Here is a 27,974-nt window from a genome sequence, read left to right on the forward strand (position 1 = left end):
GGTGGGGGCACCTAGAGCCAGCACGACCCCTACACATCAGATATTTATTTAAGACCGTCCGACACGGCTGCTTTGCTCTTGTTCACCGTAGAATTCCTGCTTCATATATGTGCAAATACATATACACGACGTGCAGCTCACTGACGAAGGTTACCAAGTAGTCGGGACTAAGTACCCCAGACCCGAAATGTTGACCTAGTTAATAGCTTCGTGTTTGATTTGACTACTGTTGTCCGGATAAGCGGTTCCGTAATGCGAGCCCTGCGCTTTTATTATTATCGGTCATGAAATTCAATACTATTGAAATTATCTTCAATTAGGGATACTGACACACTTCTCTTTCTACATTTTCCATATTTCTTTTAGTATATAGATTATTGATACATATTGTAGAAACGTAGCAACTTGATTTTGCTTCTTATTCCTCTTTTTCTAAATAATAGGACAATTTTTAATTACGTTATTCAAATACATGTCTTAATAATGTTCTGTAAATTAATGTAAATATCACCAGGTATGTTACTTTCATTAATTTGTATTATATAGAAGATTTGTAGTTATTTATAGTTATAATTGATAAAGCTATGTTTTAAAGTATTAAGTTAATTTAACAGAGAATCAGACTTATAGAGAACTAATATAATATTCTTCCTAGCGTACAGAATTTAATTCAGGAATCTTAATGAGGATTCTACGGAATCGCAAGTTAAGCGAAGTTTAGGAAAGGAAATTTGTAACTCATTGTTTCCCGATTCGCCAAAGTATTTGATGCAAATTTATGTTTCTCAAATTAGCGTTCATCTTGAGTAAAGGGGAAATTAATGTGGACGAAATAAACAATGTTGTTTTTCTACCAATTATAAGGATAAATTGAAATCTAATGGAAAATGCCATAATGGATTCTATCGAGTTCGATTTAAATTCAAATTTTTATATTTCTAATAATCCTATCTACTACAAATAATACGCACACATACAACGCTTTTTGATTCGAATAACATTTATTTAACGCTTTCTCGATTATCAATCAACGTTCCAACGGAATATATACATACATATATATATATAAAATAGAATTTATGAATATTTTACTAACCGATCATACGTTCCGATTCGTTTCGTAGTGTGGGTTGAAAATTGAACAGGACCAAAATCTCCGGGGGGCAGGAAAGCTAAAATCCAAAACTCGGAAGCCAACGAAAGCCATTGATCCTAATGCACAAGGAAACGATCACTCGCTCTGGCGATCAATGAAGAGAGAAGAAAAAAGGACTTTTCGCAAGCCGACTTACACGTCTCAGTGACGATGTAACGACTTCACAATTCGTGCCGAGGCCTGTTAATCCTCCACCCGATCGATCGAGCAGGGATTCATGCTGTTTGCCGAAACACCCGCAAACTCTCTTTTTCAATGCTGCATTTTCAGCTGTGCCTCTTTTCGAGTGAAACATACTGTGATATAATTCGACTCATGAATTCCTCTGGTCGGAAGTTTTACACTGTTAATATTAATTTTGAAACAAAATTTATTCTTAGAATTGTGTTGTATGTATTTCAAAATTCATTTCATTTCTTAAAAATTTTTCAGAGTTACGTGTTATCCATAAAAGTTGGTCCATATTATCAATTACGAAAACTGAAATACAAATGGTTATTGATTGTAATGGTACTTTCAATTTATATTGATTTTTGTGTAATTGTATGGACATCATATTATCTTAAATTACCATCTGTGCAAACGATTAAACAGCCTATAGAGCTGTTAACGTGTGTACAAACATTCCGACGTTCTTTTATGCAACATGAAAGGATGTCTCTTACGGTGCTTGGCACTGAAAAGCATCAAATCGTGCCACTTTGCCCTATAGTTATCCCCGTCGTTTAGGGTCAGAAGAATAGAGTCTATATAAATTTAAAAATTTATTAACCAATATTTGTGCGATTTGTTGAAAACAAAATTATAAAATTTTATTCTTTAAAGTATAAAATATAAAAAATGACAGAATATCTTTTAACGTCGATCTTAATAATTTACAGGATAATTTTACTATCATAATATTTCATAAATCCTTAAACGATTCAAAACGTTTTAATAGATTAAATTTATGGATATGGGAAAAGCATATTTCTACGTTCTGTCTTCATTCAGTTTTCTTTTTCTCCGCCCCCGAATAGCGCGATTGCTATTCAGATATTCGAACCGCGGGGCTTTAATAAAAATATTTGCTAAGAAAACAGTTTGCCCGAGGTTCCCGGGAAGCAAGACGAGTTATTCTTATATCCAGATTCGCGGCGTATTCTTCGTTCATGATTTCCATAAATGCAGTAATTCGAAGTAAGACGGCCGTCGGCATTTCCAACTTTTAATGGTTCATATTTAATGGTTCATACGTTTATAGATATAGTAAACATAAAATAAATTCGTAAGAAAATGAATATTGGATTTTATAAATATTTCACTAATTACATAATAAAAGATCTTTATACGGACACTCATATTATAAATTTAAAATGTATATAGTCAAATAAGATATACTAATGAAATCTATAATACATTGAGACTTAAACATATATGTTTTCCATATTTGTAACAATACAATCTTCGTTTTTACAAATACTCATTCTTTTCAGACTTTTCCTCAATCTGTATCTATGATGACGTTTCATAGTATATCCAATATTTTCTAGTTGATACTTATCTGTAGTTATATTGTATGCTTCAATATAATGCTATAAAAAACAACAAATGTCATTAATGATTACTTTATTTTTACGTTAAGTTATTATTATTATTATTAACAGTACCTTATCGTCTTCAAAAATACAGAAAATATTGTTGAATTTTGGAGATACACGTCGTATGCAACTAAAAGTATTATTTGCAGCATCTTGACATTTGCATGCCATATCTTTGGAACATAACTGTGAAGATGATAAATTCCGCAAAAATAAAATTTATATCATATACATTTTGCATATAACTGTTCTTATATATCTAATACATACTGTAAGGTTTGGATCATAATCACTTGGACAACCTGAGGATGGAATACCTTTAGATTTTTCTCCTCTATACTCTATTAAGAGAGTTCTATCTTTTGGCAATATCTTTCTCAAAAATGACATTCCATCAGATGGACGTTGTATACCAGCTATTCCTAAAATTGTTGCAAATAAGTCAACACTGCTGACAGGTGCAACAATCTTTGATGGTGTAATTCCAGGACCTCGTATTAATAATGGAACTTTAATATCTGTTTCATATGGTTGGCGTTTATCTATCGGCATACTGAATTGGCCTAAAAATAATATGTACAATCCATTTTAATTCATATCTGATTTATGTTAAAATTTATTTAAACGCAAAATATACTACCAATATGATATCCATTATCTGATGTAAATATAATATAAGTATTATTTAAAAGATTTCCCACTTTTAAAGCTTCATATACATTCTCTACAAGTTCATCAACAGCTAGCAATGTTTCCCATCTCCTTCTGTAGATTTCATCTAACTTAGGCAATAAATTATCAGGAAGTGGAGATGGCCCCCTTTGTACTAGCCAATGCTTGTCCTATTAAATAATACAGTTTAACATAGTGACATCAAAATTTGTATGAAAATTATTTTATACCATTTGAGTCTGTGTATTGAAATTAGGTGTTCTTTTAGCTATCACATCTTTATACTTATCAATATGCCTCATTGCTGGTATAAAAGGTGCATGAGGTGCAGGCGGTGCTAAAACCATAAGAAATGGTTCACTATTTGAATTATGTGCCTTAATGAAATCTATTGCCAAATCACTCTGAAAGAAGATAATTTTAAGTTACTATAAAAGTATGTACATATGTACACATGATCTTTCCATACTTACAATTACATCAGTAAGATAATCATTTGGTTCACTACCAAATTTTTTTTCAGTTCCATTAATAGATAAAGAATAATTATAATATTTTGAATTTCCAATAAGTCCAACCCACCAATCCCATCCTTCAGGTACATGAGAGGATCCACCTACTATTTTTTCTCCATACTCCATAAAATTTATTTAATTAAATTAGAAACACTTTATGTTCAACTAATTACAGTTTATAATATTTTATAGATATGTACCTGATTTAAATATTTTCCACCATAAAAAGTTCTATAAAGCATTTCTTTTTTCAAGTGTGCTGCAAATGTATTTGGTTCTTGCAGTTTTTGCCATTCGATACTGTTACATCCTCCACTAATTGAATTATTTATTATTAAATGATTATGTTGATATGTTCCAGTTAAAATTGATGCTCTATTTGGGCAACAAATAGGTGAAGCGACGAACTAATTATTAAAAGAAATATTTTATTAATATACTTTAATGTTAAACATGGTCCTAATTAATAATTATTTATTAAAGAATTAAATTTCCATCTTACACAATTTGAAAATGTTGCACCTTTACTCCCAATTAATTCCAATGTACTTTGCATTGGTGTCTAAAAATAACAATTAATTAGTTCGTATGTTTATTCATTTTTTATTTCTATTTTTTTTTCTTATTTACCATGCCATCAAGAAATATATCCAAATCATCAGCAATGATTAGTACAATGTTTTCTGCACAATATGATAAGAATATACAACTTACAAAAATACAAATGAATAAAATAGTCATTTTCTTTTAAATTTTAAATAATTGAAAATACATAAAAATGCAAGATATAAATAGAAATAAGGGTATTCCCCTAAACTTATTTTACACGGCTTGCAAGAAAAAATAAAATTTTATAAGAAAAACTGTTATAAGAAATGTTATGTAAATTAAATTTATATTCTATATTATATATCATTTGACATTAAATAATATTAATAATAAATTAAAATTGCTGTAGAATTCAAATGTTAGACTTCAGTAAACTTCACTACAGAATCAAATTCTCCGTAATAATATATACAATTCACGCCAGAGGACACCACTATTCACTAAATTTGTACCTATATGTACTTATGTATGAAAATATTTATTAAGTATTGTATGAAAGAAAAATATTTGAAGATGAAAATGTCACTGTGATTAAATTTATAGATTTTACTAGCAAAAAGTTCTTACAATGAATGTTAAATGTTAGAATTAAAATGCTCGTAGATGCAATAACTTTCGGTATTACCAACTGTCATTTAGTGTATCTTCAATTTTATATTACATTATATTAAACGAATGAACAATTATTCGTTGTGTGATTTAATTCTACATAACCAAAAAGATTCTAATGGATTTTGTTAAACAAGTATATGAATGACAAAGTGTATTTAAACTTTTGAGGTTAGTAGAATGAGGTTAGTTTCGAATAGATTGGCAATGTGCTGTGAAATTGTTCATGGTATCTGCTTACAGACTGCATTTACTTGTCGCTCACATGTGTCGGTTGTGTGCTGAAAATATTTTCATCTATTTATTGTGAATATTTATTAAGTTATTAATGAAAATGAATATTTCAACGAACGAGGGCAATCCGAATACTTTAAAGCTAGTAATTGCAGCTAAAGTAGCACAACATGCTGTTACCGTAAAAACGGTACAGCCAAAAGGTAAGAAATTTAATGTTTCCGCCCCAAGTAATCCAATTTCTGATCATATGATGAAATGCCATATGTTTGTTTCACTTGTAGGTTGCTTTCATCATTTTAAAATCCATTGACCTTTTACAAATTTTTTAAACAATCTAGAATTTTTAATTAGCAGAGTTTAATATATATGTATTTATCATATCATTTATATTTCAATATCATTATCTTGCTATCCTTGAAATTAGAGTGATAAAATATTTTGATTTCTATTTGGAATAACATCTTACTATTAAAGTAGATATATTTTGTTGTTCGATGATTGTTCATTCAATAATCATTACATGACACCAGAAAATGATTTTTGGTATTATAAATCATATATTCAATGAAAAGATATGATTTAAATTGATCACTTAAACCAGAGGTTTATTGTGATTTTTAAGTCATTTCAGTATATCAATTAATATAAAGTGAGTTTTCTTATTTTATGTATAGTTGGCTTTTTGAGCCGTTTACCTTCTATTGAACTTTCATCTGGGTTAGTACTATTTAGTACTAATGCAGCAATGCAGCTCATAGTACCTTCTTCATCTCAAGAGTCAAAAATTCGTAATAATAAATGGTTGGAATGGGAAATATCTCAGTTACAGGTAAACAATAATAAATTAATTATGAGTGTTTATGTATATAATAATATAAATTATAAACATCATATAATTTACAGCCAGCTATAGCATTTTATGGTAATACAGGGATTTACAAAACCACACAAAAGTCATGTTTATGGTCTTTATTAAGAGAACTTAATAATGCATTAGAAGACAAACAGTACTTAATTAAGGTAATTCATAATAAAATAGCATTAGTGTGATGTTAGTCAAATTATTGTCACAAGATTAAAATTTTATTGAAATTATTTTAGGATAATAATGACTTATCATTGGCAGATATATGTATTTGGGTAACTCTATGGTCTACAGTAATGGTCACAGAAATTGGAAATGAATTAAGTAAAGAATATTTATCAATTAAAAATTGGATATCCAGTATTGAATTGCTGCCAGTTATACAGGTCTTTTATCATTAACTTTGTATTTTATATTGATATTAGTGTCAAAGTTAGTAATATTTGTATATTTGATTGTTCTAGAATTCCATTGAAGAATACAAATTTGAAAGAGGCTCAAAAGCAATTTCCAGTATTCAAGCTGCATCTTGGTTTCCTGTTAATACTAATTCAAATCCTAAACCTTTTAAACTAGCTGATGTAAGTTTGCTATTAATATGTATATACTTTATATTTTTCTACATCTGATGTCAACTATTAGTTGCAGCTTAGTCCAACTAAAGAAAAAGAAATGGAAGCAGTTAGTCAGGAAGAAATACAAAATATTTCAAGCAATTGGTCTTCTAAATCATATCCTGATGTTAAGAACTTTCCTTATCCTGTGTAAGCTTGAATGTACATATAAATGATTTTATCTTAAAAGAAATAATAAGTACGCAATTAATATAAATTTATCCATAATTTTTAGGTTGCCACAAAAAGGAGAAAAAAATATTTTAGTAACATCAGCATTACCTTATGTCAACAATGTTCCTCATTTAGGAAATATTATTGGTTGTGTTCTTTCTGCTGATATTTTTGCTCGGTGTGTTTCATAATAAGTAGGTCTTATAATAGTGTCACACAAATGTACATATTTTTAAATAACTTTCTTCTTTACAGATATTGTAGACAAAGAAACTATAATACCCTTTTTATTAGGTATGTACCTTCCTTTTCCACATGATATAACATACAAATTAAATAATCATTCATAATAAAAATGACACAAATTTTTAGTGGTACTGACGAATATGGTACTGCTACAGAAGCTAAAGCTTTGGAAGAGAAAACAACACCCCAAAATATTTGTGATAAATTTTTTGACATACATAATGATGTTTATCGATGGTTTAATATTGGGTTTGACTATTTTGGTCGTACTACTACACCAGAACAAACAGAGTAAGATGAAACTCGTATTAGCTGCTTAATTATTTTAATATACAATTTATTTAGCTATTAACTAATATAATATTTTATATTCCAGAATTGTACAATCATTTTTCTTAAAAATTAAATCAGAAGGATATGTATTAAGTGAAACTGTAGACCAGCTTCTGTGTGAGTCCTGTGATAGGTTCTTGGCCGATAGATTTGTAGAAGGAACTTGTCCAAGGTGTAAATATGAAGATGCACGTGGCGATCAGTGTGATGGATGCGGTCATTTGGTGAATGCAACGGATCTTGTATCTCCGCGATGTAAAGTATGTAGTAATAGACCTATTGTTAAAAAGTCGCAACAATTCTTCTTAGATTTACCGAAGGTAAGAATTTCTTTATGATACCTATGACATTATTTATTATAAGTGTATCATATCTCAATGAAGAAAATATCACTTTGCAGTTAGAAAACAAGTTAAAAGAGTGGTCCTCAACAGTAGAAAAGGGATGGTCAAGCGTTGCAAAAGTGGTTGCAAAACCATGGCTGCGTGATGGACTTAAACCACGATGTATAACAAGAGATTTAAAATGGGGAATACCTGTTCCAGTAAAAGGTTTTGAAAATAAAGTATTTTACGTTTGGTTCGATGCTCCTTTTGGTTATATCAGTATTACAAAAAGATATACGAAGGAATACCTACAATGGTGGAAGCCTACAGATGTACAAGTTGATCTATACCAATTTATGGCAAAAGACAATGTTCCATTTCACGCAATTATGTTCCCTGCTTATTTATTAGCAGCTAATGAAGGTTATACATTGATGAAACATTTAATGGCAACAGGTATACATTTAATATGTTAGAGACAAAAGAACTATATATTGTTAAGTACTTTTCTATATAAACAATTAATTATTAATGATTTAACCTGGTTCTAGAATACCTCAATTATGAAGATACAAAGTTTTCTAAATCAAGAGGTATTGGAGTATTTGGAACTGATGCTAGGGATACAGGTATACCGGCTGATGTTTGGCGATTTTATCTTGCATATGTTAGACCCGAAACGCAAGATTCGAATTTTAATTGGGTGGATTTAGCGACTAAAAATAATAGTGAATTATTAAACAATTTTGGAAATTTTGTTAATAGGTATTTGTTTTTTTTTTATGATAAACGGTATGAATTCTGATTTTTATTTCTAGTAGTGTTTTCAATTCAATTCTTTAATAAATAGGGCTCTAGTATTTGCGGAAAAATACTTTGATTCTAAGATACCACCGATAGAACTTCAGGAAGATGACTTAATATTACTGGTATTAGCTCAGCGTGAATTATCATCTTATATACATGCTTTGGAACAAGCTAAATTACGTGATGGTTTGAAAAACGTTTTAGCAATTTCAAAACATGGAAATCAATATATGCAATTCCAAGAGCCATGGGTGAAAATTAAAGGAACAGATAACGATAAGTAAGTGCTATGTCCGTTTTAATTACATAATGAGATTATGCCGTTCGTAAGTGTACTGTAGGCCTTTACATGTTTTCATACAAATATTTTATATAGTTAAGCCATTAAATCTTTAGTTTTTGTTGCATGCTGTCCCCATTTTATTCTGTTACTTTCGTTTCAATTAGTGGGAATTCATATCATGTAAAATAATTTATTATATTAGAGATTAGAATATCTTTATTTCCTAGGTACCCTTGTTCAGTGAGGATTACATGATTTATGTTGCTGTTACATGACTTAATTTTATGCTGTAAAGTAAGTCCTGTTAACTGACTGTGACTGTTAATCAACTTTCATATATTAAATTATGTTGTACAGGTCTGTTACAGTACTTATGAATAACACTCGCTTAATAGAACTAAGTGGCGTCATTGTTTTTAGTTTAAACATAGCGTAACGTTGTGCTTTTTTCTATTGTTTGTAGAAAAAGAGCTGGGACGATCATCGGTATTTGCTGTAATTTGGCATGTCTTTTATCAGCCCTTTTGGCTCCATTCATGCCATGCACCGCCCGCGAATTAAGATCCCAATTGGGATTGCAAACTAGTAACTATGGTTATATACCTGATGTTATCATAAACATACTTCCTACGGGGCACAAAATTGGTAAACCATCTCCGCTATTTAAAAAAATAGAAGATAAAGATGTAGAAACATTAAGAAAAAAGTATGCTGGTAAGCAAGAAATTACAAGTAACAGTGGACACGGAGATGTAAAATCATTGGATAGTGCAATTGCAGAATTGGTTAGTGAACTTTTTAAGCAATTATGCTAAATTTAACGCAATAGTCACATATGTTATACATTTCTTTATTTTTAGGACAATAAAGTTAAAAAACTAAAGGCCAAGTTCGATAAAAGTGGATGGCCATCCAGTCAAATTCAAATTTTCTCAGCTTTAAAGAAAAAGCTTCCTGATCTCATTTGTGAAAAGAATAAATCTCCTGAATCGAAAAGTAAAAAACCTGAAACGGTTTTGGTACCTGAACAAAATGGAGATGTTGCAATGGACGTAGCAAGTTTGGAAGCGGCCATCGCTAAACAGGTACAATAAAATATTATATTTATGGTCTTATTAAATGTTCAATTTTTCAATTATTCTTTTTTTTTTTGTGCAATTGTTGTTTCTATTTTTAGGGCGATCTTGTACGTCAATTAAAAGCTAAAGAAGAAAAATCTGTATGGCAACCAGAAGTAGAAAAATTATTGAAACTCAAAAAACAATTAGGAGATCTCACTGGAACAGCTGTAGCTCCGACTGACAAAAAATCGAAGAAAAAGAAATAAGCAAATTGCTAATCAATATGTATACATTTCACATCATTAAAATCTATGGAGGTTTCATATAATAAAAAGTCATTATACATTTTTATTGCAACGTACGCACTTCGGAATAATACCACATAGTATTTTCACATTTAAGTAATGTAATCCATATAGTTTATTTAATAAAATTAATTTGTACATCGGGAAAAAAGTTATAAAATTGTAACTTACATAACTTCTTCGACCAAAGGTAAAGGAGTAACATAATTCATTTATTTTCTAATGAAAATTTTTATTAGAAAAAAATTTTCTTTTGTTAGTTACACGAATAGGTACTTTTGTCTTTACCGTAGTTTTAATCCCTGGTAAAACATTTTTCTGATTACGCTTTTTTAATCGACTTCCAGATTTTTTTACCTGTTCCTGTTTTGTGCTTAATTTGCGGAAAACTACATTTTCTATGAAACAAATAATAGCTGATAAAATGATGCCAAAACATAAAACAAGTATAACTGGTGTCGCTTCATGAATAGTTACACTAGATACATGATATTTATCTTTGTTGCAATAAGGTTTCTTGTAACTCCAACGTGACACTTCTCGCTTCCGAATCCCCGAAGTGGATATCTTAAGAATACTACAACAACAATTATATAATTACTAAACCGCTTAGAAAAATATATACTACATGTAACTTTTATGGACTTATTCTTATGAAGTTTTCTTACCCTATTTTTGTTATTTCTTGAAACGGACTATGTTGAGTTGACCATAAACCTAGCGAACAAGGACGAAGTAAATGTACTTCGGTAAGCTGACAAATCATTTGTTTATCAAAATTACGATCTATAAATGGATAAACATTATCGGGCTCCGCGTGATAAGCAAATCTTAAGTTCTTCATTTTTTTCATACCATCCTCTATCGAAAGAAATCTTTTCTTTTGCGGTATAGTTTCCCAGTGTTTCTTAAAATATTGAACATCTTCCGCAGGAGACTAAAAACATTTTTCCGGTTATGAATAATTAATATTTAACTATCCGTATGATAGAAACGAAATTCCAAACAAAAGATTGTTTTCAATAGCATGCAAAATTAAAACTCACTTGCAATAAAACACTGAAATAGATATCCTTAAACGCTGCAAGACTCATTTTACTTTTTACTAATGAGTACAATGAATCGTTCATTTTATCTAATGGTGCATTTAGTCGGCTGGATACTATTGCTGCTGAGTAATAATTATATACAAGTAGACCAAAGATCATTGTGTGAAAAAAAGCAACACGACTAGAAGATTGATTGCTAATAAATGGTAATCCTGTAATTAAAATATAAGTTCCATTTTTTATTCCATTTTAATAAATGAACATTATTATATGAACAATGTTATATGATTTATAACAAATTTTTTATTAACAGACCCTGTTGACTTAATGCAGCGGCAATAATGAGAATTGTGGACCCATAATCAGAGTAAACAGCATCTTTTTCGAGTTTAAAAATTGTCCACATAGCAAAAATTATGACGATTATTAATAAAAGAATCATGTACCAAACATTTCGTGAGAATGGTCTAAAGATTAGGTTCATGTCCACTTTTGACGAAGGTACAGTAAGAAACATAAAGCAGGTTCTATAAAACATATTTAAAGAATTATTTTATACTTTCACATACTGCATATTATTGATTAAAAATATCTATAATGCTCGATGTATTTTTTCATAACTTGACTTGAAAAATATATGTATGTATAAAAAGTATAGTCAATTACTATAGTACCTTGCGGGCCAAACTTGCGTAATTACACTTGTATAATTGAGTCTTTCGACAGTCAAAATCGATGGAAAATATCCCATGTGATAGATATTATCGCGAAGGCCAGCTATCAATGGTCCAAAATTGCTATCGTTTTTGTTCCAATGATCCAGTTTTATCACCTCAAAACTAAAAATAAGTTATGTGATAAACGAAGAAAACCATAATATCGTATAAAATTGTATAATCTGAAAATGTTGAAAAATTACGTGAAATTGAATTGATCTCGAACGTGTTCCATGATAGCAAATCCAAACTTAGACCAATTGTCCGTGCGTATAGCATTCTTTTCTCGTAGATATTCCACCAAATCTTGATCCTCAGGTTTAGCTGTTACCTATGTATAAAAGTATCACGAAGGTAAATGAATCTAAACAAATTTTTTAAACAATGAATTTCTAAATGTAAATGTTATATTGCTTCAGTTTAATCCTTTAAGATTTTAATTTATATTAATTTTACAAAATTAATATTTTACTATCTAAGCAATGTAATTTTTTTAGATATATTTATTTCAACTTACAACACCAGCAATCTTGATCTTCATCCTATGATAATTCCATCTTCTGGAAAATTTATTTGGCCGCAGAGTAATCTGTAATCCATCGTTCTTAGTCCAGGTACCAAGTTCCGTAACACTTAACAAACCACCGCAAGATTTGCAATGATTATATACGTCATATAAAATGTACTCATCATCCCTTGGTATAGCAATCGCGATATCTGTGATGATACTAAATGTACTGTCGTTTAATAAGTTGATAGTATGGCTCATATTTTCTCCCAGGATCAACCATTGATGCAAATGATCAAACATGTAATGGGTCGAGGTCTAAATAGTAATTTTTGTGTATCAATCTCCAAATGTAATAAGTGTAACATAATTTAAGCAATATAATACCTCGTAGAAAAGTTCCATTACATCTTTGTCCGCGATGGAGCATTGTAGGTCCAAGAATATACCTAAATTCCAATAAATACTGTGCAAAAATCGGGATATATCGATTGTCGATGGAAATTGATTTATGGACACCCCAATCCCAGCATCATTGAGAAGTTTAACGATCTGATAATCATCTGCATGTAAATATTCATTATGAACGGTGTAATTTTAAAAATGGAACGAAAATATACGAATGCGTATGAAATAATATGTAATGAAATTGTTGTTTAATTATGTGTATGAATTGTGACGAAATTTTCTTGAACCAAAAAGTATTATTCAATCGATAATTTCAATTTTCTGAATGTAAAAATAATTATAAATTAAGAAAAATCTGAGAATGTAATAATATTTAAAAGGACACGTTTGAAATATCTTTTATTTAATGTTTGCTCTTTTAAAAATACTATTTTATTTTAGAAAATTGAGAAACTTGCTTCACAGAATGAAAACTACCTACTTTCGATCTCTCCGCAGGAAAATCCAGCCACTCTACCAACATTCTTAAAAACGAAATAATCACGAATCATATCCATTTTGCTCGCGTACAGTGCAACGATTAACTGTAAATAAAAGAAATTGTAAAAGTGCATGACACTACTGTTGTTAGCCTTTATTCACGATTGCAAATCGAACGACTACAAGTAGAGTATTCGTGCTACAGTCCCTGGCAGTTCTTCCTTTCCGTTCTTTTATTTTTCATGAGAAAACATGTCAGGTTTGATGTGATGGCTCTTTAGAAAACGAAACCGTTCGTGATTCTGAACTGTTTTATAGCATAGTAGTCTAGTAATATCCGATAATGACTATATCAGATCAATAGTTAATCGACTAATTTTGCTTATATTTCAAAATTTACAATTTGTATGTCAGAAAGAATGTTGATCCCTTGCAAACAAATATATACATTACATAACTAACTCTTTTATTTCATTTTTTAATTTTATAAGTTAATTGAAATAGCTTACTAATAGAAATTCTACTTTATTATCGAATGGGAAACCAGTACGAATATTATGGATTTATATCTAACAAGTTATGTCTGCTGTTGCCACTGCTGAAACTTCCCTTCGTTTCGCTCCTCTTTCGTGCACTTTTCTCCGTACTCCTATGAAGTATAAAATAAATTTTTATTTCCATACTTACGATCGTGCACAAAGTGAAATCACTCACTTCATCGTACGATTGTAAATAATATTTTCCACGATGCAAATGATTCCAGCTACGAGCATTCCGAATGCCAATAAAATCAAAGCTGGAGCTGTTTCGTAGATCGTGATGCTCCTTGTGGACAAAGTGTCGGGTTGACACTGTGGCTTCCTCGACGACCAATGCTTGATTTGCCGATTACGAAGGCCAGTATTAAACATCTTTGTCAACCTTAAGAAAAGACCAGTAAGTTAGTTTTAAAACATTAAGTAAAGATAGTCATTAATAGTCGACGGATGTCTATGGAAATTTATTTTTTTATGAAGACACCTCTTTAGTTGTCAAAACATTTAGTAGAAATGAAAGTCAAGCGGAGATTCGAATGTATTTTTACTAACAGTTTAGCAACATTGACGTATTTCCATAATTAAATTATATTAGAATATAAAGAATATGTTTTATACGTTAAAACCAAAATGGGCAAAATGAAATAAATTGAGTACTTCATAAATATATGAAAATTCACACATACACACATAATGTAATTATTAAATGAAAGAAATATATGCTACGATTTATTCACCCTATTTTTGCTATCTCAATGAACTGTCCATTGTGACTGGCGTACATTCCCATCACCGATTGTTTGAACAAATGAATCTCTGTCAATTCGCAGATTTTATTTGAATCGAACATTCTTTCAACGTAAGGGTAAGCTGTATTAGGATCCGTATGATACGCTAAAATTCCTTGACCGACTTGTCTGATACCCTCCTCGATTGGGAGATATCGTTTTGATTCTGGCAGGGGATCCCAGCGTTTCTTGCGAAAATAATCCGATTCCCAGTTCAGTTTCTGTTGATAATATCATTAATATCGTAATATTGATTTCATTTGCCTTAAACAATGTTTCCTATCACTTTAAAGGATTCTTAGATTATATAGAGTTTTAAAACTGGAAAACTTTGTCAGATTTAATTCGAAGTCTCACTTTGTGACAAATTAATTTTTTATTTAAACGTAGTAATTAAACTTACGTATAAAAAGTAGTTTAGATATGGTACAGCTTCCGCAGCAATTTTTAGATTACTATCAGCAAGAACAGTTACGGAATCTTCCATCATATCGAGGGGTTCGCTCAATCGAGCCGAGACAATACTGGCAGAGTAATAATTATACATTATCCAGCTATGTATAATTATTTGAAATAACGCTATACGGCTTGGTAAACGTTTCGGTAAAAAATTTGCACCTGTCGAAATTTCAAATAGTTTTAATAGATTTTGATCTTTGCACGTATTTAATAATTTAGCTTCCGATTGATATCTTTCATATGCACCTTGTTGAGACACGATTCCTATCGACAGCACCACCGCTCCTGAATACTTTTCTCTCTTGCCAATATCTTCGCGATTCATTATCATCTTTATAACGAATATGGAAAATAATCCGAAAACAGCAAACACGTACCACGTTTGCCGTGTGAAGGGCTTCAAAAAGATTTCTAACTTGATCTTATTCGTTGAAGTCGATAGCAGCATGAAACAGGGTCTGACCAGAGATAATTCTTCTGTTAGGTATCATCGAATATTTCTCGGGTTGTATACATTAAACGGAGAGGGACTAAACAAGTTTTTGTAGATAATTTAAGCTATAAGACTTTCGTAATTTATATATCGCTATCGACGATACATTTACTATACTATTCAATTAATACAATTAACTAATACTAATACTATTAACTAATACAATTAACAGTAAATATACATATTTGGTATAATTTATTTATTGCCTTTAGTTAATATGTCGGGAATTGTCTCACCTAATTGGCCATGCTGCGCCGATTAGAGTAGCGTAATCCAATCGTTCAGACACCATAATTCTTGGATTGCTAGCGAAATCGATGTAATTCGACCGTAAGAATTCGAAAATCAAACCATGCACGCTATGTCTGTCCCAATAAATTATTTCCGAGGCATGAACGCTGAAAAAAGAAGAAAAGATAAAATTCGCTACGTCAACGAACGATTAGTATCGAATATAATACCTGAAATTAAAAAGATCTCCTGTATGTAAAATCATAGCGTGTACGAATTTATGCATACTATCCAACGATCTCGTATTTATGTCTTGCATGTAATCCTCGAGACGCATATTCTTTGGTCTGTATTGAATCTACGCATAACGTAATTATTATTATTATTATTATTAACGAGATAACACATAATTATTGATCTCAACTAACATTAATTAACGTTTGATAAACTGTTAACGTTTCTCCCTTATACAGCCCTTCTACGCTCAATGTTAATAACTAAGCGATAAATGTATTTGTTCCCGATTAATTAAAAATTTTAGTGCATTGTATTTTCTTTAAAAAATCGTCCGAAAAATATGTTTACAGTTGATGAAGAACATTCGTAAATTAAGCAAGTTCGGGATTGAAAAAAAAATCTAGGAGAAACTCTAAAAGTCTACAGGAATCGATAGATGGACTCACCACACCAGATATTTTTAATCTCATGCCGTGCATGTTGGCCCTTCTATTAATTAACGGTTGCGTTAAGAAAACTTTCAATCCAGACTCACGATGCCAAGTACCAAGCCCAGTAACGTTTAACGCACCACCACGATATTTGCAGTGATTAAAAACATCGTACAGATCATAGCCATTTTCGTTTGTTATAGCAAGAACAACATCCGTTACTATGTTATAAGCGGTATCGTTCAAGAAAGGAATACTGTTATTGTAATCCGAGCCCAACACTAACCAATTGTAAGAGTAATCGTACATTCGATATTTCGAGCTCTGAATTGAAATAAAAATCAATTGATATTCATTGTCAAACGATTATCGTTGTAATTGTGAAAAACGAAGTTTCTCTTACTTCAGCGAAAATTCGTACGGCGGTCTCATTGCGACAACGCAAATCGATTACGACACCTACTGTCCAAGTTTCGCTTCTCATAAACCTACGGAAGTCGATTTTCACGCTAGGTTCTCTTATTATCGTAAATATGCCAGTGGTGCTTAGCGTTTTCAGAAGATTGAAGTCACCTATATATCGCACTGTTATATGAATTTGCCTAGATAGTACATTTCTTCGAACAATCATTTTCTCCCGAGAGAGAATTTTCACATTTACATTACGTTGTATTAGAAAATAATTCCTTTTATATAATTCGTCAATATACGAATTACCGTTTATAAGCTTCTAAGAAAACCCAGAGTGATAATACTAATTTATTTCACATATATTTATCAGTTCAGTATTTTACATGTTTTACGACACTTTAATACTAAATACATTACGTATATCATATTTCCAAATGATCAACGAAGGAGTTGCTTACCTACAATATCGCCACAAGAAAATCCTACGACATTTCGTACTTTTTTATACACAAAATAATCTCGGATGAATACATGATCCTGCGCGCTTGAAATTAAAACAAATTGCAATAAAACGAACAGGATGGTATACATTATACTATTCTTTTTTCGAACCAAGAATTCTGTTCGAATATTAACACTGATCAAATCGAATCGTTCGACATCGTCTGCCTTTCTATTACGTTATTTTATGATATTACTTTTGCATGACATTATAATGATGATAATAATATTAATAATAATAATGCAGGACGTATGATTTGGGATTCCGGTGAAAGACAAGCTTGTCGAACGATTTTGTGTAATTTGGCAAATTGCTCGAGTCACGAATAGGAATGCATACAGCTCGATTAATCAATCATTCATTCGAACGTCCATTTGCAACGCGACAGTTCCACTGGAAACAAGCTAAGTCTCGCTATTGATCGAATTCCCGGTTACAGATCGACCGCGTTATTACTTGCATTATTATTATTCATCTGTGTCGCAGTGTTTTATTAATTTCCTGTCAAAGGCTGCCTAAAATATGAATTTCATGATAAGCTAGATATTAATGGTATCGTATTGGAAGAGAACAGGAAAGGCAACGGATTTAAAAATTAATTACGCGATTGAAGATAATAGTAAACAAGCTACCGGATTCCTGCCCAAAATTTGTAATCAATATCGATAATTAATTCAAGATCTGGCCATATTTAAATGTATATTTTGCTTTAATATTTTGAGGAAACTACGCGTGGTTATGGTTTTATATGTTTGAGAAAATCTAATAATTAAATATGATAAAATACTGTATGCGTTATCTACAATAATTGGTAGAGAATCTTTCGTAGTTGTTCTAGCGACTAATCAGCAAATTCGCGCTTATGGCAATTATATCGCGGCAATGGGTAAACTTTAGGGATTTTGAAAAGGGCTCCATTTACTAAAAAAGTTTCTCAGAGACTGATTCACGTTTCGTAAATATAGCACAGGCGAAGTCCAGTCGATCAAGCGTTTCTTTTCCATCATGAAACTTGGAGGTCTAAAAAAAATTATTTTAAATAATTTTTATACTATCCTACATAGGTAGAATAATATTAACTAATTAATTAATGTTACTAATTGTAAAAAAATTGAGAACTTTTCGGGCGAGCAGAAAATAATATGTACATAGCATAGATTTCGTATATTTCTCTTAAATTAAATTTGTAATTTACCGTGCTGGGAAAAGACAGAAGACGATATTCTCAACGATGCAAATGAGAATCGATAAAACCAGTGAGATACACAAGAACATGAAAATCGGTGCAGCTTCGTGAATCGATAGAGGTTCAGCGATAAGTAGGTTGATCGGGCAAAATGGTTTTCTAGCCGCCCATCGCTTCAATTCGCGTTTCTGAATGCCAACGTTTTGAATTTTAATCAAGCTAAAAAAAGTAACATACGTATCTTCAAAAGATGTTTCATTCGATCTTCGTTCGAGTTTTAAATTTGTTACAGAAATTATGCATAAAACGTAATTTCAATTGATTTTTAAATACTCTGGTCTTCTCGACTTTCTAATTAATTTCATGTTCTTTCGATTGATGCTTTCAAATTGTTTCGAAATACCTCCAATAGGTCGATCTACATTTACATGTATATTGACTTTCGTACCCTACTTTCATCAGTTCGGTAAAAGGGCTGTGATGCCTCGCATAAAATGCGAGGACAGCACGCAACAGATGAACCTCCGTAAGTTCGCAGATACTTCGGCGAGTGAACGACTGTTCGATGTACGGATAAGCTGAATCGATCATCGTGTGATAGGCTAAATGACCCTCCGCCACGCGATTAAGTCCTTCCTCTAGTGATAAATATCTATCCGACTCTGGTATTTTCGACCACCGATTGTCGTAAAAATATCTTACTTCTTTATCTGGCACCTATCGCATAAAAATTTTAAAATTGAATAAAATTTTTTAAATACGAAATCTTTTTCAGTAAAAATTTGTTCTATTATATGTATACATTATTTGTAGTATTAATTGTATGGAGAGTTACATTTTATTCCAAAATTATGTTCATGAAAATGTCTCTCAAACTGATTTAATAGCATCTCTATTTATTTAGAAATTATTAAAAGATTATCCTATTTATTTTATTTTATTTCGAAATATTTTGTTTTTAAATATGTAGCTGCATAAAAGGTATTACCCGAAAAAAGGAACGAATATACGACGTAGGCTGCACCGCAAGTTTCATATTGCTATTTGCCAAACTAATCAAAGAATCGTTCATCTTCTCGCCTCTGTTTTTCAAACGATTCGATACAACACTCGCCGAATAATAATTCAAAATTAATAAACCGACGAACAATATTTGTAGGAATGCTATACGACTTGCGCAACGTGTTGGAACGAACGCAGAACCTGAATGAAAAAATGTTGTGTCAAAGAAATCTAAAAACTTTGTTCGATTAATTCTTTCATGATATACCTTGTTGGGACAAAGCTCCTATTGTGAGCAAAACAGAAAGACCATAAATCTCTGTAGGAGCTTGCACGCCTTCTAATCTTAGTAAGATAACTAGAATTGTCGTCACAATTCCTATCATGGCCAATATCACATACCATACTTTCACAGACAAGGGTTTCAGAAATTGTCCTGGTTTAATTTTCGTCGATGAAATTGTGCGAAACATAAAACATGATCTACAACAATGAGATATAATTAATACGAATTTAGAAGAGAGGATTAGAATAGTGAAATTACAAAAAAAAAAAAAAAAAAAGAAAAACAACAGGAATTCTTGTACCTTGCACAATTATTCATGTTCACTGAAATACTATTTCTGAGAATATTATGAATGCATATAAGATACAAGCATAGCAAACGGTATGAAGAAGTATGAAGAAGCAAGTAGTAATATACCGTATTGGCCAGACTGGTCCGATTATGTCTCCGTTATCTAATCTGCCGATCCTCATCGCCACTGGACTTGCCGAGAGATCTATGAGTTTCTCTTTGAAAGCCGCGAAAACAGGTCCGGAATTATCGAATCTTCTTTGCGCACTTATTTGCACAATCTCCATACTGCAAAGTAGAGACCAACGAATGAATAAAAATTCTTTTGTTTAAAAAGAATCACAAATTAATATTTAGCGATTATCTTTAAAGTGCATAGAACACGTATTTAATACAGTTAAACGGAAACTGTGCTGCTAATAGAATTTATAAATTTATCGAATTTATTATAATTTTTACGTGAAATTGAAGATGTCAGACAAATGTTGTAACAATACGTAGAGAAATTTCGATCGCCCATATTTTGTCTTCATGCTATATTGTAGCATCATCTCGTGAAAAGTCATGTTTTCTGGTTTAAAATCGATCTGTAAATTTCTTGGTTTATAAATTACTTTAATGTCTATTCTATCTGTCGAAGTGTACCATATGTAACATTCTAATTTCATTAATTATAATAATCAGATAATGATCATAGAAAGAACTGGGACAACTTACAACGACCCCAACTTTGAGTTTCATCCCGTGCAAATTCGATCTTCTTTCAAATTTCGATTCATTTAAGGTAACGTTTAATCCAGTTTTATTGCTCCACGTTCCAAAGCACGTTACATTCATCGACCCTCCTCGATCTTTGCAAGGATTATACACATCGTACAAAATATAGTCGTTCGCTGATGGCACAGCAATTATAACATCGGTAGAGGTAGTGAACGCGTCATCGTTTAGTATTTCCAATACATGGCTCAGATTCGAACCCAAAATTAACCATTTGTGCATTTCATCGTACATAGAATATTTAGTTGCCTATGTGCAATAGATATTATGCACTTTATTTTAATGTTTAATACTTGTGAGATTAGGACAAAAATAGAAAATGGTTCGATACATGTGAGATTAAGACTTTAGTGGTACAGTAATTCCTTTTCTTAGAACAATTTAATGCAATTAAACCTTTGAATTCTTATGAATATGTAAATTATTTTTAGGTATAACAATTCTTAAATAACTAGGTATATTTAAAAAGAAAAGGAAAAGATAAAGAACAGATTTAGGACAGTAATACAATGATATTAATAATTCAGACATTTATGGAAGTAAGAGAAAATTCTGAATATAAATTACTTACTTCCACAAGAACTCTAGTGTGTCTCTTACGATCGCATCGAGAATCCAAAAAAACGCCCAACCAATTGTACTCCGCTCTTAAAACTTTTTTCATATCTAATCGCGATTCATCCGTAGAGTTCAATATTGAAATATACGTAGTGTACATATTGTTGAAGGTTTTTGCGAGTTTAAAATTATCTGTTTTTAACGAAATAAAGATAAGATTCTGTGTGTTTAATTAAAAAGAACCTGTATAGGAAACCTTTTGCTACGCACTTTCCATGTTGTCGCAAGAAAATCCAACGATTCTTTCCACTTTTCTGAACGCAAAGTAATCACGGATGAGGTTATTTTCATTAGCGCACAAAGTAGCAATTAATTGCACTATTAGAAGCAACGAAAAATACACTCGATTCATCGTACAGAATTATCTTCCGAAGGAACGTTTTCAGTACAACATTTGGTCGGTCTTGCGCTGATATTGTTCATGAATATTCTATTATCTCGTTAATATTGTATTTCTGCATTTATTAATCACAACTACCTTGTATTATTAATACAACAGCTCCATATTTCTCCGTAAACCTTCATTTCATGATCCGTCTATTGTTTCTGAATATTGTAATAATATTTGCTATAATGTGAATGACAAAGTACACAAATTTCAAAGTAACCAATACAACGTTTATTTCTATTTCATTCTGCAAAAGTACGCGAACGAGAGAAAGTGTCATTAACACGTGTCATTTTAATTAATATAATTTGTACTTTTGTTGTACGACATGAAACGATACCGGTTCACCACCGATTTCGATCTCATTCGTCCGATTAATTAAAAAAAAAAAAAAAAAGAAAAATGTAGAATTCGAATAAAATTGCGCACGCTGCATAAATAAAGTAACTTGTAAATGACTAGTACAGATCATTTTGATGCCGCAAATACAGGATCATCATCATGTAGAGTTGTTCCAAATGTCTATTCGCGCTCATTCTATTGCGAACGGAGGTACGTCGTTCGTTGTTAAGTAAAATTTTCCTCGCAACCTGAAACGATTAAAACGAAATTAAGTTCGGTAATTGAATGCATAATAATGGTAGAGCTTATAACAAAAACGAATTATAATATATAATAAGAGTCTTATCGAATTTTTTAACTTTTCAAATATGGTAAAATCAGTGAAAATAATCTATTCCCTGACTTGTCATTAAATGAAAATCAAACATTTCAATTCAATTTTATCAAAGTAATCTTTATCGACATTCCACAACTTTATGATTTACTTAAATATAGTTTCTTTGTGATATAATTACAAACACATTTATAACAATTGTGTAATATGATAAATATTTCGTTAAAAAGAATAGAAATGAAACAAACAATATTGAACAGAAATTAAAGATGTTAGAATATTCTTCCATTTTTTTAGAAAAAGATAAACATAAACGAGGACCGTTTTTATTATGAGCTCTTCAATTTTTATATGACACAAAATCAAAAAAATTAAATATCTTACGACGTGGACGCGTATTCCCCCATCAGAACAATCGGGTTGTAATCGCAACGTCCTTCTATATATTTCTCCCAATTTTCACAGGTTCTTGCTTTAAAACCAGCCGTACTGCCTATGCTCTCTGTCATGTACTGATGAGCTCGCGAATGGCTACAGTAAGCTGACAAACGTTCGACGATTGTTAAATTTTAATTAAAGTTTGTCAGATATACTGTTTCATAAATAATTTTGTTGGAAGCTTAATGAAACAAAAAAGATGTTTACTTGTAGTTGGTAGAAACGAGCAACCAGGTTGTGGAAACTTCCCATTGTTAGGATAAAAATCAGCGTGGCCAAGTGGAGCCAAAAATCCAAAGGCAGGTCCGCTCGTATGAATTACGTCCACGAATTGGGCATCGGTTGGATCTAATCTGTATTCTGGATCGACAATTCCGAAGACTGTTTCAAACAACGGGCTAGCTGGATCTAGGCCTTCGAATCATACCACATCATATTAAAAATAAAAAAGATAACATAAATGTGTGATAAATTTAACCCTTTACAACTGTGAAATTTTGTTTGTTTGCAAAAAAAAAAGAAAAATTATGATTGGTTACACTTTCTTGTTTCGACTTCAAGGATATAAAATAATAACTATTGTAAATAAATTATTTAATATAAACATAATGATATAGTAATAAAATACAATAGTACAATAATAAAGAAGCAAAATGTAATTTAAAAAATATAGATTCGTGGAAACTTTTAAATTAAACGACGCTATAGAGCAGTGTTGTCCAATCTTTTTAAGTCATCAGCAACCTTTCGTTATACAAAAAATATTTTCAATAAAATATGGCAATTTATTTTTATTGTATATGACGATGCAGCTATATTAAAATAAATATACATGTTAGAAATATGTATTTTAATATGGAAACATGTATGTTAAAAATCTTCAACTATAAAATACCTTCAATTATACTTCAACTATAAAAAAATACCGTGGCGATTCCTTAGAAAATATTTGACGGCTTTCTTAAATTTAATTTCGGAGTTATAGAGGGTTAACAAACTCTAGACTAACAATGAATACATCCTAATCGAAATATACCTGTTATTCTGCCAATACGTCCATCCAAGTAAGCTCCAGCGTATCCTGCCACGTGTGAACCCAAGCTATGACCACTGATGTGAACATCCTTGTACTCAAGATTCGACTCGCGATTCAAAAATTCTAAAAAATCTCCGAGGAACTCGCCCACTTTCCGTGTGTTGTTTGCTGCTACTGGATAAACGTCGGCGGCCAAAACTCCCCATCCGACTACTATCACATTTACATCTTCATGAAGTAGATACGCTGTAATCATTCACGCATAATTGTATATAACTTTGTTCGACTAGAGTCAATGATATTAGAGATGATATATTAAAAATCGTCAAAACGTTGAAACCGTGACATTGGATCAAGTCTGACGCAAGTTCAATGTCAAGAAGCGTGCAACTACATATAGGGTGTTGCAAAAAAAGAGTCTAAGACTCTGTGAATTGATAGCATTTACTTAAAGGAGTAAAAAATATTTCACAAGGTTTTAAACCCTTTTAAAACCTTAATAAAATATATTTTCAATGAATAAATAATCCATATATATATAGAATTTAATCCAAATTAAAATGTGTTATCTAGGATTACTATAACAAATGTTTTAAATGAAACAAATATTAACAATCGTTACAGAATTGTAAGTGTTATGCAAATATAATTCACGTGAAAATCAAAGTACCTATTAAGCAGTTAATTGTTAACGTACTTGTGATCCTTTCAGGAGTATGATTATTTTATATTATGATTTCTTTTGTTTCGATGGTTGGGATAATGATGGACTAAAATGATGGAATAAAATTATTTTGTGAAGTAACGCAGAAGAAATTTACGCGTATCTGGAATAATTGAAGGATACAAAATTGTTTTGCGACAATTTCTGGCTACAAAATATACCGTGCAAGGACAAAGAAGACAAAAAGATAATACACATTTGTTAAGGAGGTTTTGAAAAAGTTCTAAATCAAAATTTCTCACAGTTACGTCAGGAACTTAACGGGAGAGAGCAAAAACTTGTTAAGTGATCAATTAACTTGTTATCGTGCTGACCCTTGAACCTGACGACGTCGATTCCGTGTTTACCGAAACGGATTGACCCTGATTGTAATTAAATTTCACTGCCTCGGCACCATCGACATTTCTAGAAATTCCTTAGAACTCGCTTTTCCTTTTTCCTCTTTCATTCTCGGTTTCTCGGCCTCTACTTCGCTTTGTTTTAAAGCGACGCGAATACAAAGTTTCATTAAATCGAAATTATAATTCGTACCATGAGTAGGTATGAGACAAAAAATTGCCTGTCTACTAATTATCGAGAAAGGCTCGTGTTTACGTACCATCTATCAAACCTCGTACCCAGGCTTCGTTTCCGGTGTCACTAAATCCGTGAATAATGAATTTCGTTGGTCGACTTTCATTGAAGTGAGATGCGTAAAGAACCTCGGTGTTGTTTAGAAACAGCTGCTCCTCGCCAAACGGATTTTCTCTTTGCAAAAGGAAAGCTCTTTTATTATTTTAGAATTAAATTATTTTAAAATTACATCCTACAAATTATTATTTTATTTATTATTATTATTCTACAAGTTATCCTACAAAAATTGAAACCGCTAATAATACCAAATATTTCTGACTTAATGCTCTTTTATTAATAATTTCTCCTAACCTTTTAATATTACATAAATCCACTGATGTTATATGTTTTTCGAAATTCTCTTACATCTTTTTCCGATATTCTTCCTCGTCTGTAACGAAATCTTTGTGATTCTTGTTCTACCATAATATACATAAAATAATTTAATCTATCAGTAAGCAAAAAACGCATTAGTATTTCCTAAAAAGGTTATTACAATTTCGCATGAAATTTAATCATAGTCTATCTCAGATTCATAGTGTCAAAATACCTTTCTTACGTTGATTTGCGACTTTTGTTTCAATAAAAATAAAACGCTTTGTTTGCCATGGAGTTAATGATTCGAGTGGTTTTTATGAAACGATCTCCGAGAATCGGAACGAGGAATTCTCGAGGCGCCGCCATCGCGAGTGGCGCCTCAATTTTCCTTCCCGGTTTTAGATCGAGTCGATCAACAAGAAAAGGCAAAGCAGTGCAAAAAGAATAAGAAAAGGAGGCGCGTCCACGATATTCACGCATCGATGATAGTCAGTGGAGCGTCAGCGCTGAGAATAGAATTTGCCAGCTTGCTGATTGCATGTATCGTTAAAAAATTGATGCATCGTTTACGAACGACGAACGATAAAGCTCGCCTCTGCACGGACGAAAAATTCGCAGCACGAACCGCGCGTTGCCAAGGAGAAGCGCGGATTTTCTTTAACGTATCACATTCGCTCTTGCTTCGTCTCATCTCTTTCCCAAAATATCTTAAAATTAAATCTCGAACTTTATGCAGAAGTTACATATTATGAGACATCATTAGTCTTTAACCATTTCGCTATGGAGAGCGTATACGTCCTTAAATATTGAACAAGCATATATTAAAAACGTACAAATATTTATAATGTACAATCATTTTTATTTCCATTTATATGTGTTAAACCACAATTAATTATTTTAAGTACCTGCAGTGCCTAGTTAGGATTTGTAAAAACTGTCTTCATACTGTATGTCAAGAAAACTTTCAATTCTGAGCAAACTATAGCGAAAAAGTTAATATGTATTATGTTTAACGAAAGAATGAGAAAATGTCAAAAAAGAAAAAATCGCTGTAATAGGTTTGTTCGAGAAAGTAGATAGATATTATATAAGAACTAATAAAATAAATAAAATAGGAGAAATAAAGCATATTAACATTGTATATGACATAACAAGCATTAAAGAATATTAACACTGAACAAACTTCTTTTCTTTTGACGGGTAGAAGTTATACCCTCGTGGATAACTATGTCCGCCGAGCTAACTTCAGACATAACATTTAAACTTCCTTTAAATCGTCAAACAAAATCACTATATGTTCTATATACCTGGTGTACAGATTGAACATAGCGGGATCACGGGTGGTCTTGAACATCGACTTGATGACCGATTGCACATCGTTGAACAGTGTGTTTTGTGAATGCGCGAACGCTAGAACCACGAGGAAACAAAATTTGTTGAAAACAAAATATAGAAGTACATTATTCAAACAGTCGCACACTCATCTTAACCTTAAAAAAGATCATAAACTAAAGTCGATTATCATAAAGCTTGAATAAAATTCAGTAAGGTCACAATGAAGATAAATTCCAAATAGATTGAAATGTAGATACGATAAGAAGAACGTTCGGTTCACTTTAGTAGTCGATCTTTAGTAGACGTTAACGAAAAGATCCACGTGACTTCGTTTACCTGACAGAACGACCACTAAAAGGACGAGAATTTTGACGGATGACATGTCTCTCCGCGCGATACCGCTTGCCGTTGCACTGGATTACTACTGTAGCCGGCTTAGCAGCGGGCTACCATTCATCCTACTCGCGATTTCTCGTCTTTGATGTTTGATAAGCCCGGCAGCTATATTCATTTGTTTAATTAATACGACAGTTGCTCGAATGTGGATAGTTTCGAAAGTTGCTCACCCCTACCTCTTATAAGTAGCCTTTCCAAACTCTTCTCAATTTCGTAATTCCTGCTACGACTTCGTTATTCGTTATGCTTT

General features: G+C 31.5%; 5 protein-coding genes across 8 annotated transcripts; 1 reads left to right on the top strand and 4 right to left on the bottom strand.

Moving 5' to 3' along the window:
* Nucleotides 1–2,420: 2,420 nt before the first annotated feature.
* Nucleotides 2,421–5,521, bottom strand: LOC139987065 (N-acetylglucosamine-6-sulfatase). Of its 2 annotated transcripts, none has more exons than XM_072002920.1 (9): nt 5,383–5,521; nt 4,426–4,485; nt 4,124–4,330; nt 3,882–4,043; nt 3,639–3,812; nt 3,377–3,578; nt 3,007–3,299; nt 2,806–2,922; nt 2,421–2,730 (listed from the first exon to the last, which is right to left on the bottom strand). In XM_072002920.1, the coding sequence occupies exons 1-9, from the start codon at nt 5,389–5,391 to the stop codon at nt 2,563–2,565; spliced, it is 1,392 nt and encodes a 463-aa protein (XP_071859021.1). In that variant the 5' UTR covers nt 5,392–5,521; the 3' UTR covers nt 2,421–2,562. The 2 variants fall into 2 exon arrangements, with proteins under 2 accessions (XP_071859021.1, XP_071859012.1); XM_072002911.1 differs by lacking the exon at nt 5,383–5,521 and adding an exon at nt 4,554–4,679.
* Nucleotides 5,437–11,041, top strand: Metrs (methionyl-tRNA synthetase 1). Of its 3 annotated transcripts, none has more exons than XM_072002851.1 (16): nt 5,437–5,578; nt 6,053–6,207; nt 6,282–6,398; nt 6,480–6,629; nt 6,708–6,824; nt 6,886–7,007; nt 7,093–7,209; nt 7,287–7,325; nt 7,404–7,568; nt 7,654–7,930; nt 8,011–8,392; nt 8,488–8,701; nt 8,787–9,023; nt 9,490–9,811; nt 9,887–10,111; nt 10,204–11,041. In XM_072002851.1, the coding sequence occupies exons 1-16, from the start codon at nt 5,470–5,472 to the stop codon at nt 10,351–10,353; spliced, it is 2,898 nt and encodes a 965-aa protein (XP_071858952.1). In that variant the 5' UTR covers nt 5,437–5,469; the 3' UTR covers nt 10,354–11,041. The 3 variants fall into 3 exon arrangements, with proteins under 3 accessions (XP_071858952.1, XP_071858953.1, XP_071858961.1); XM_072002852.1 differs by having other exon boundaries at nt 6,892–7,007; XM_072002860.1 differs by lacking the exons at nt 9,490–9,811; nt 9,887–10,111; nt 10,204–11,041 and adding an exon at nt 9,254–9,320.
* On the bottom strand, nt 10,612–17,386 carry LOC139985954 (uncharacterized). Its single transcript, XM_072000862.1, has 17 exons — nt 17,132–17,386; nt 16,744–17,052; nt 16,291–16,418; nt 16,066–16,227; nt 15,583–15,794; nt 15,281–15,495; nt 14,827–15,098; nt 14,267–14,474; nt 13,555–13,711; nt 13,053–13,228; nt 12,675–12,983; nt 12,361–12,488; nt 12,116–12,280; nt 11,757–11,968; nt 11,439–11,653; nt 11,061–11,329; nt 10,612–10,969 (listed from the first exon to the last, which is right to left on the bottom strand). The coding sequence occupies exons 1-17, from the start codon at nt 17,357–17,359 to the stop codon at nt 10,612–10,614; spliced, it is 3,723 nt and encodes a 1,240-aa protein (XP_071856963.1). The 5' UTR covers nt 17,360–17,386.
* A 372-nt stretch (nt 17,387–17,758) lies between these two features.
* LOC139987103 (ionotropic receptor 75a) lies at nt 17,759–22,255 on the bottom strand. Its single transcript, XM_072003007.1, has 10 exons — nt 22,012–22,255; nt 21,755–21,933; nt 21,124–21,432; nt 20,866–20,993; nt 20,533–20,694; nt 20,098–20,312; nt 19,816–20,030; nt 19,276–19,544; nt 18,837–19,046; nt 17,759–18,661 (listed from the first exon to the last, which is right to left on the bottom strand). Exons 1-10 carry the CDS (start codon nt 22,151–22,153, stop codon nt 18,535–18,537), a joined length of 1,956 nt encoding a protein of 651 aa, XP_071859108.1. The 5' UTR covers nt 22,154–22,255; the 3' UTR covers nt 17,759–18,534.
* Nucleotides 22,256–22,397: 142 nt separating this feature from the next.
* Nucleotides 22,398–27,851, bottom strand: LOC139987094 (pancreatic triacylglycerol lipase). The gene is made up of 7 exons (XM_072002977.1): nt 27,665–27,851; nt 27,301–27,403; nt 25,662–25,810; nt 24,340–24,585; nt 23,511–23,717; nt 23,250–23,406; nt 22,398–22,779 (listed from the first exon to the last, which is right to left on the bottom strand). Exons 1-7 carry the CDS (start codon nt 27,708–27,710, stop codon nt 22,722–22,724), a joined length of 966 nt encoding a protein of 321 aa, XP_071859078.1. The 5' UTR covers nt 27,711–27,851; the 3' UTR covers nt 22,398–22,721.
* Nucleotides 27,852–27,974: the final 123 nt, after the last annotated feature.

This window comes from Bombus fervidus, chromosome 1, assembly GCF_041682495.2.
Source record: "Bombus fervidus isolate BK054 chromosome 1, iyBomFerv1, whole genome shotgun sequence".
NCBI classification, from domain to species: domain Eukaryota; kingdom Metazoa; phylum Arthropoda; class Insecta; order Hymenoptera; family Apidae; genus Bombus; species Bombus fervidus.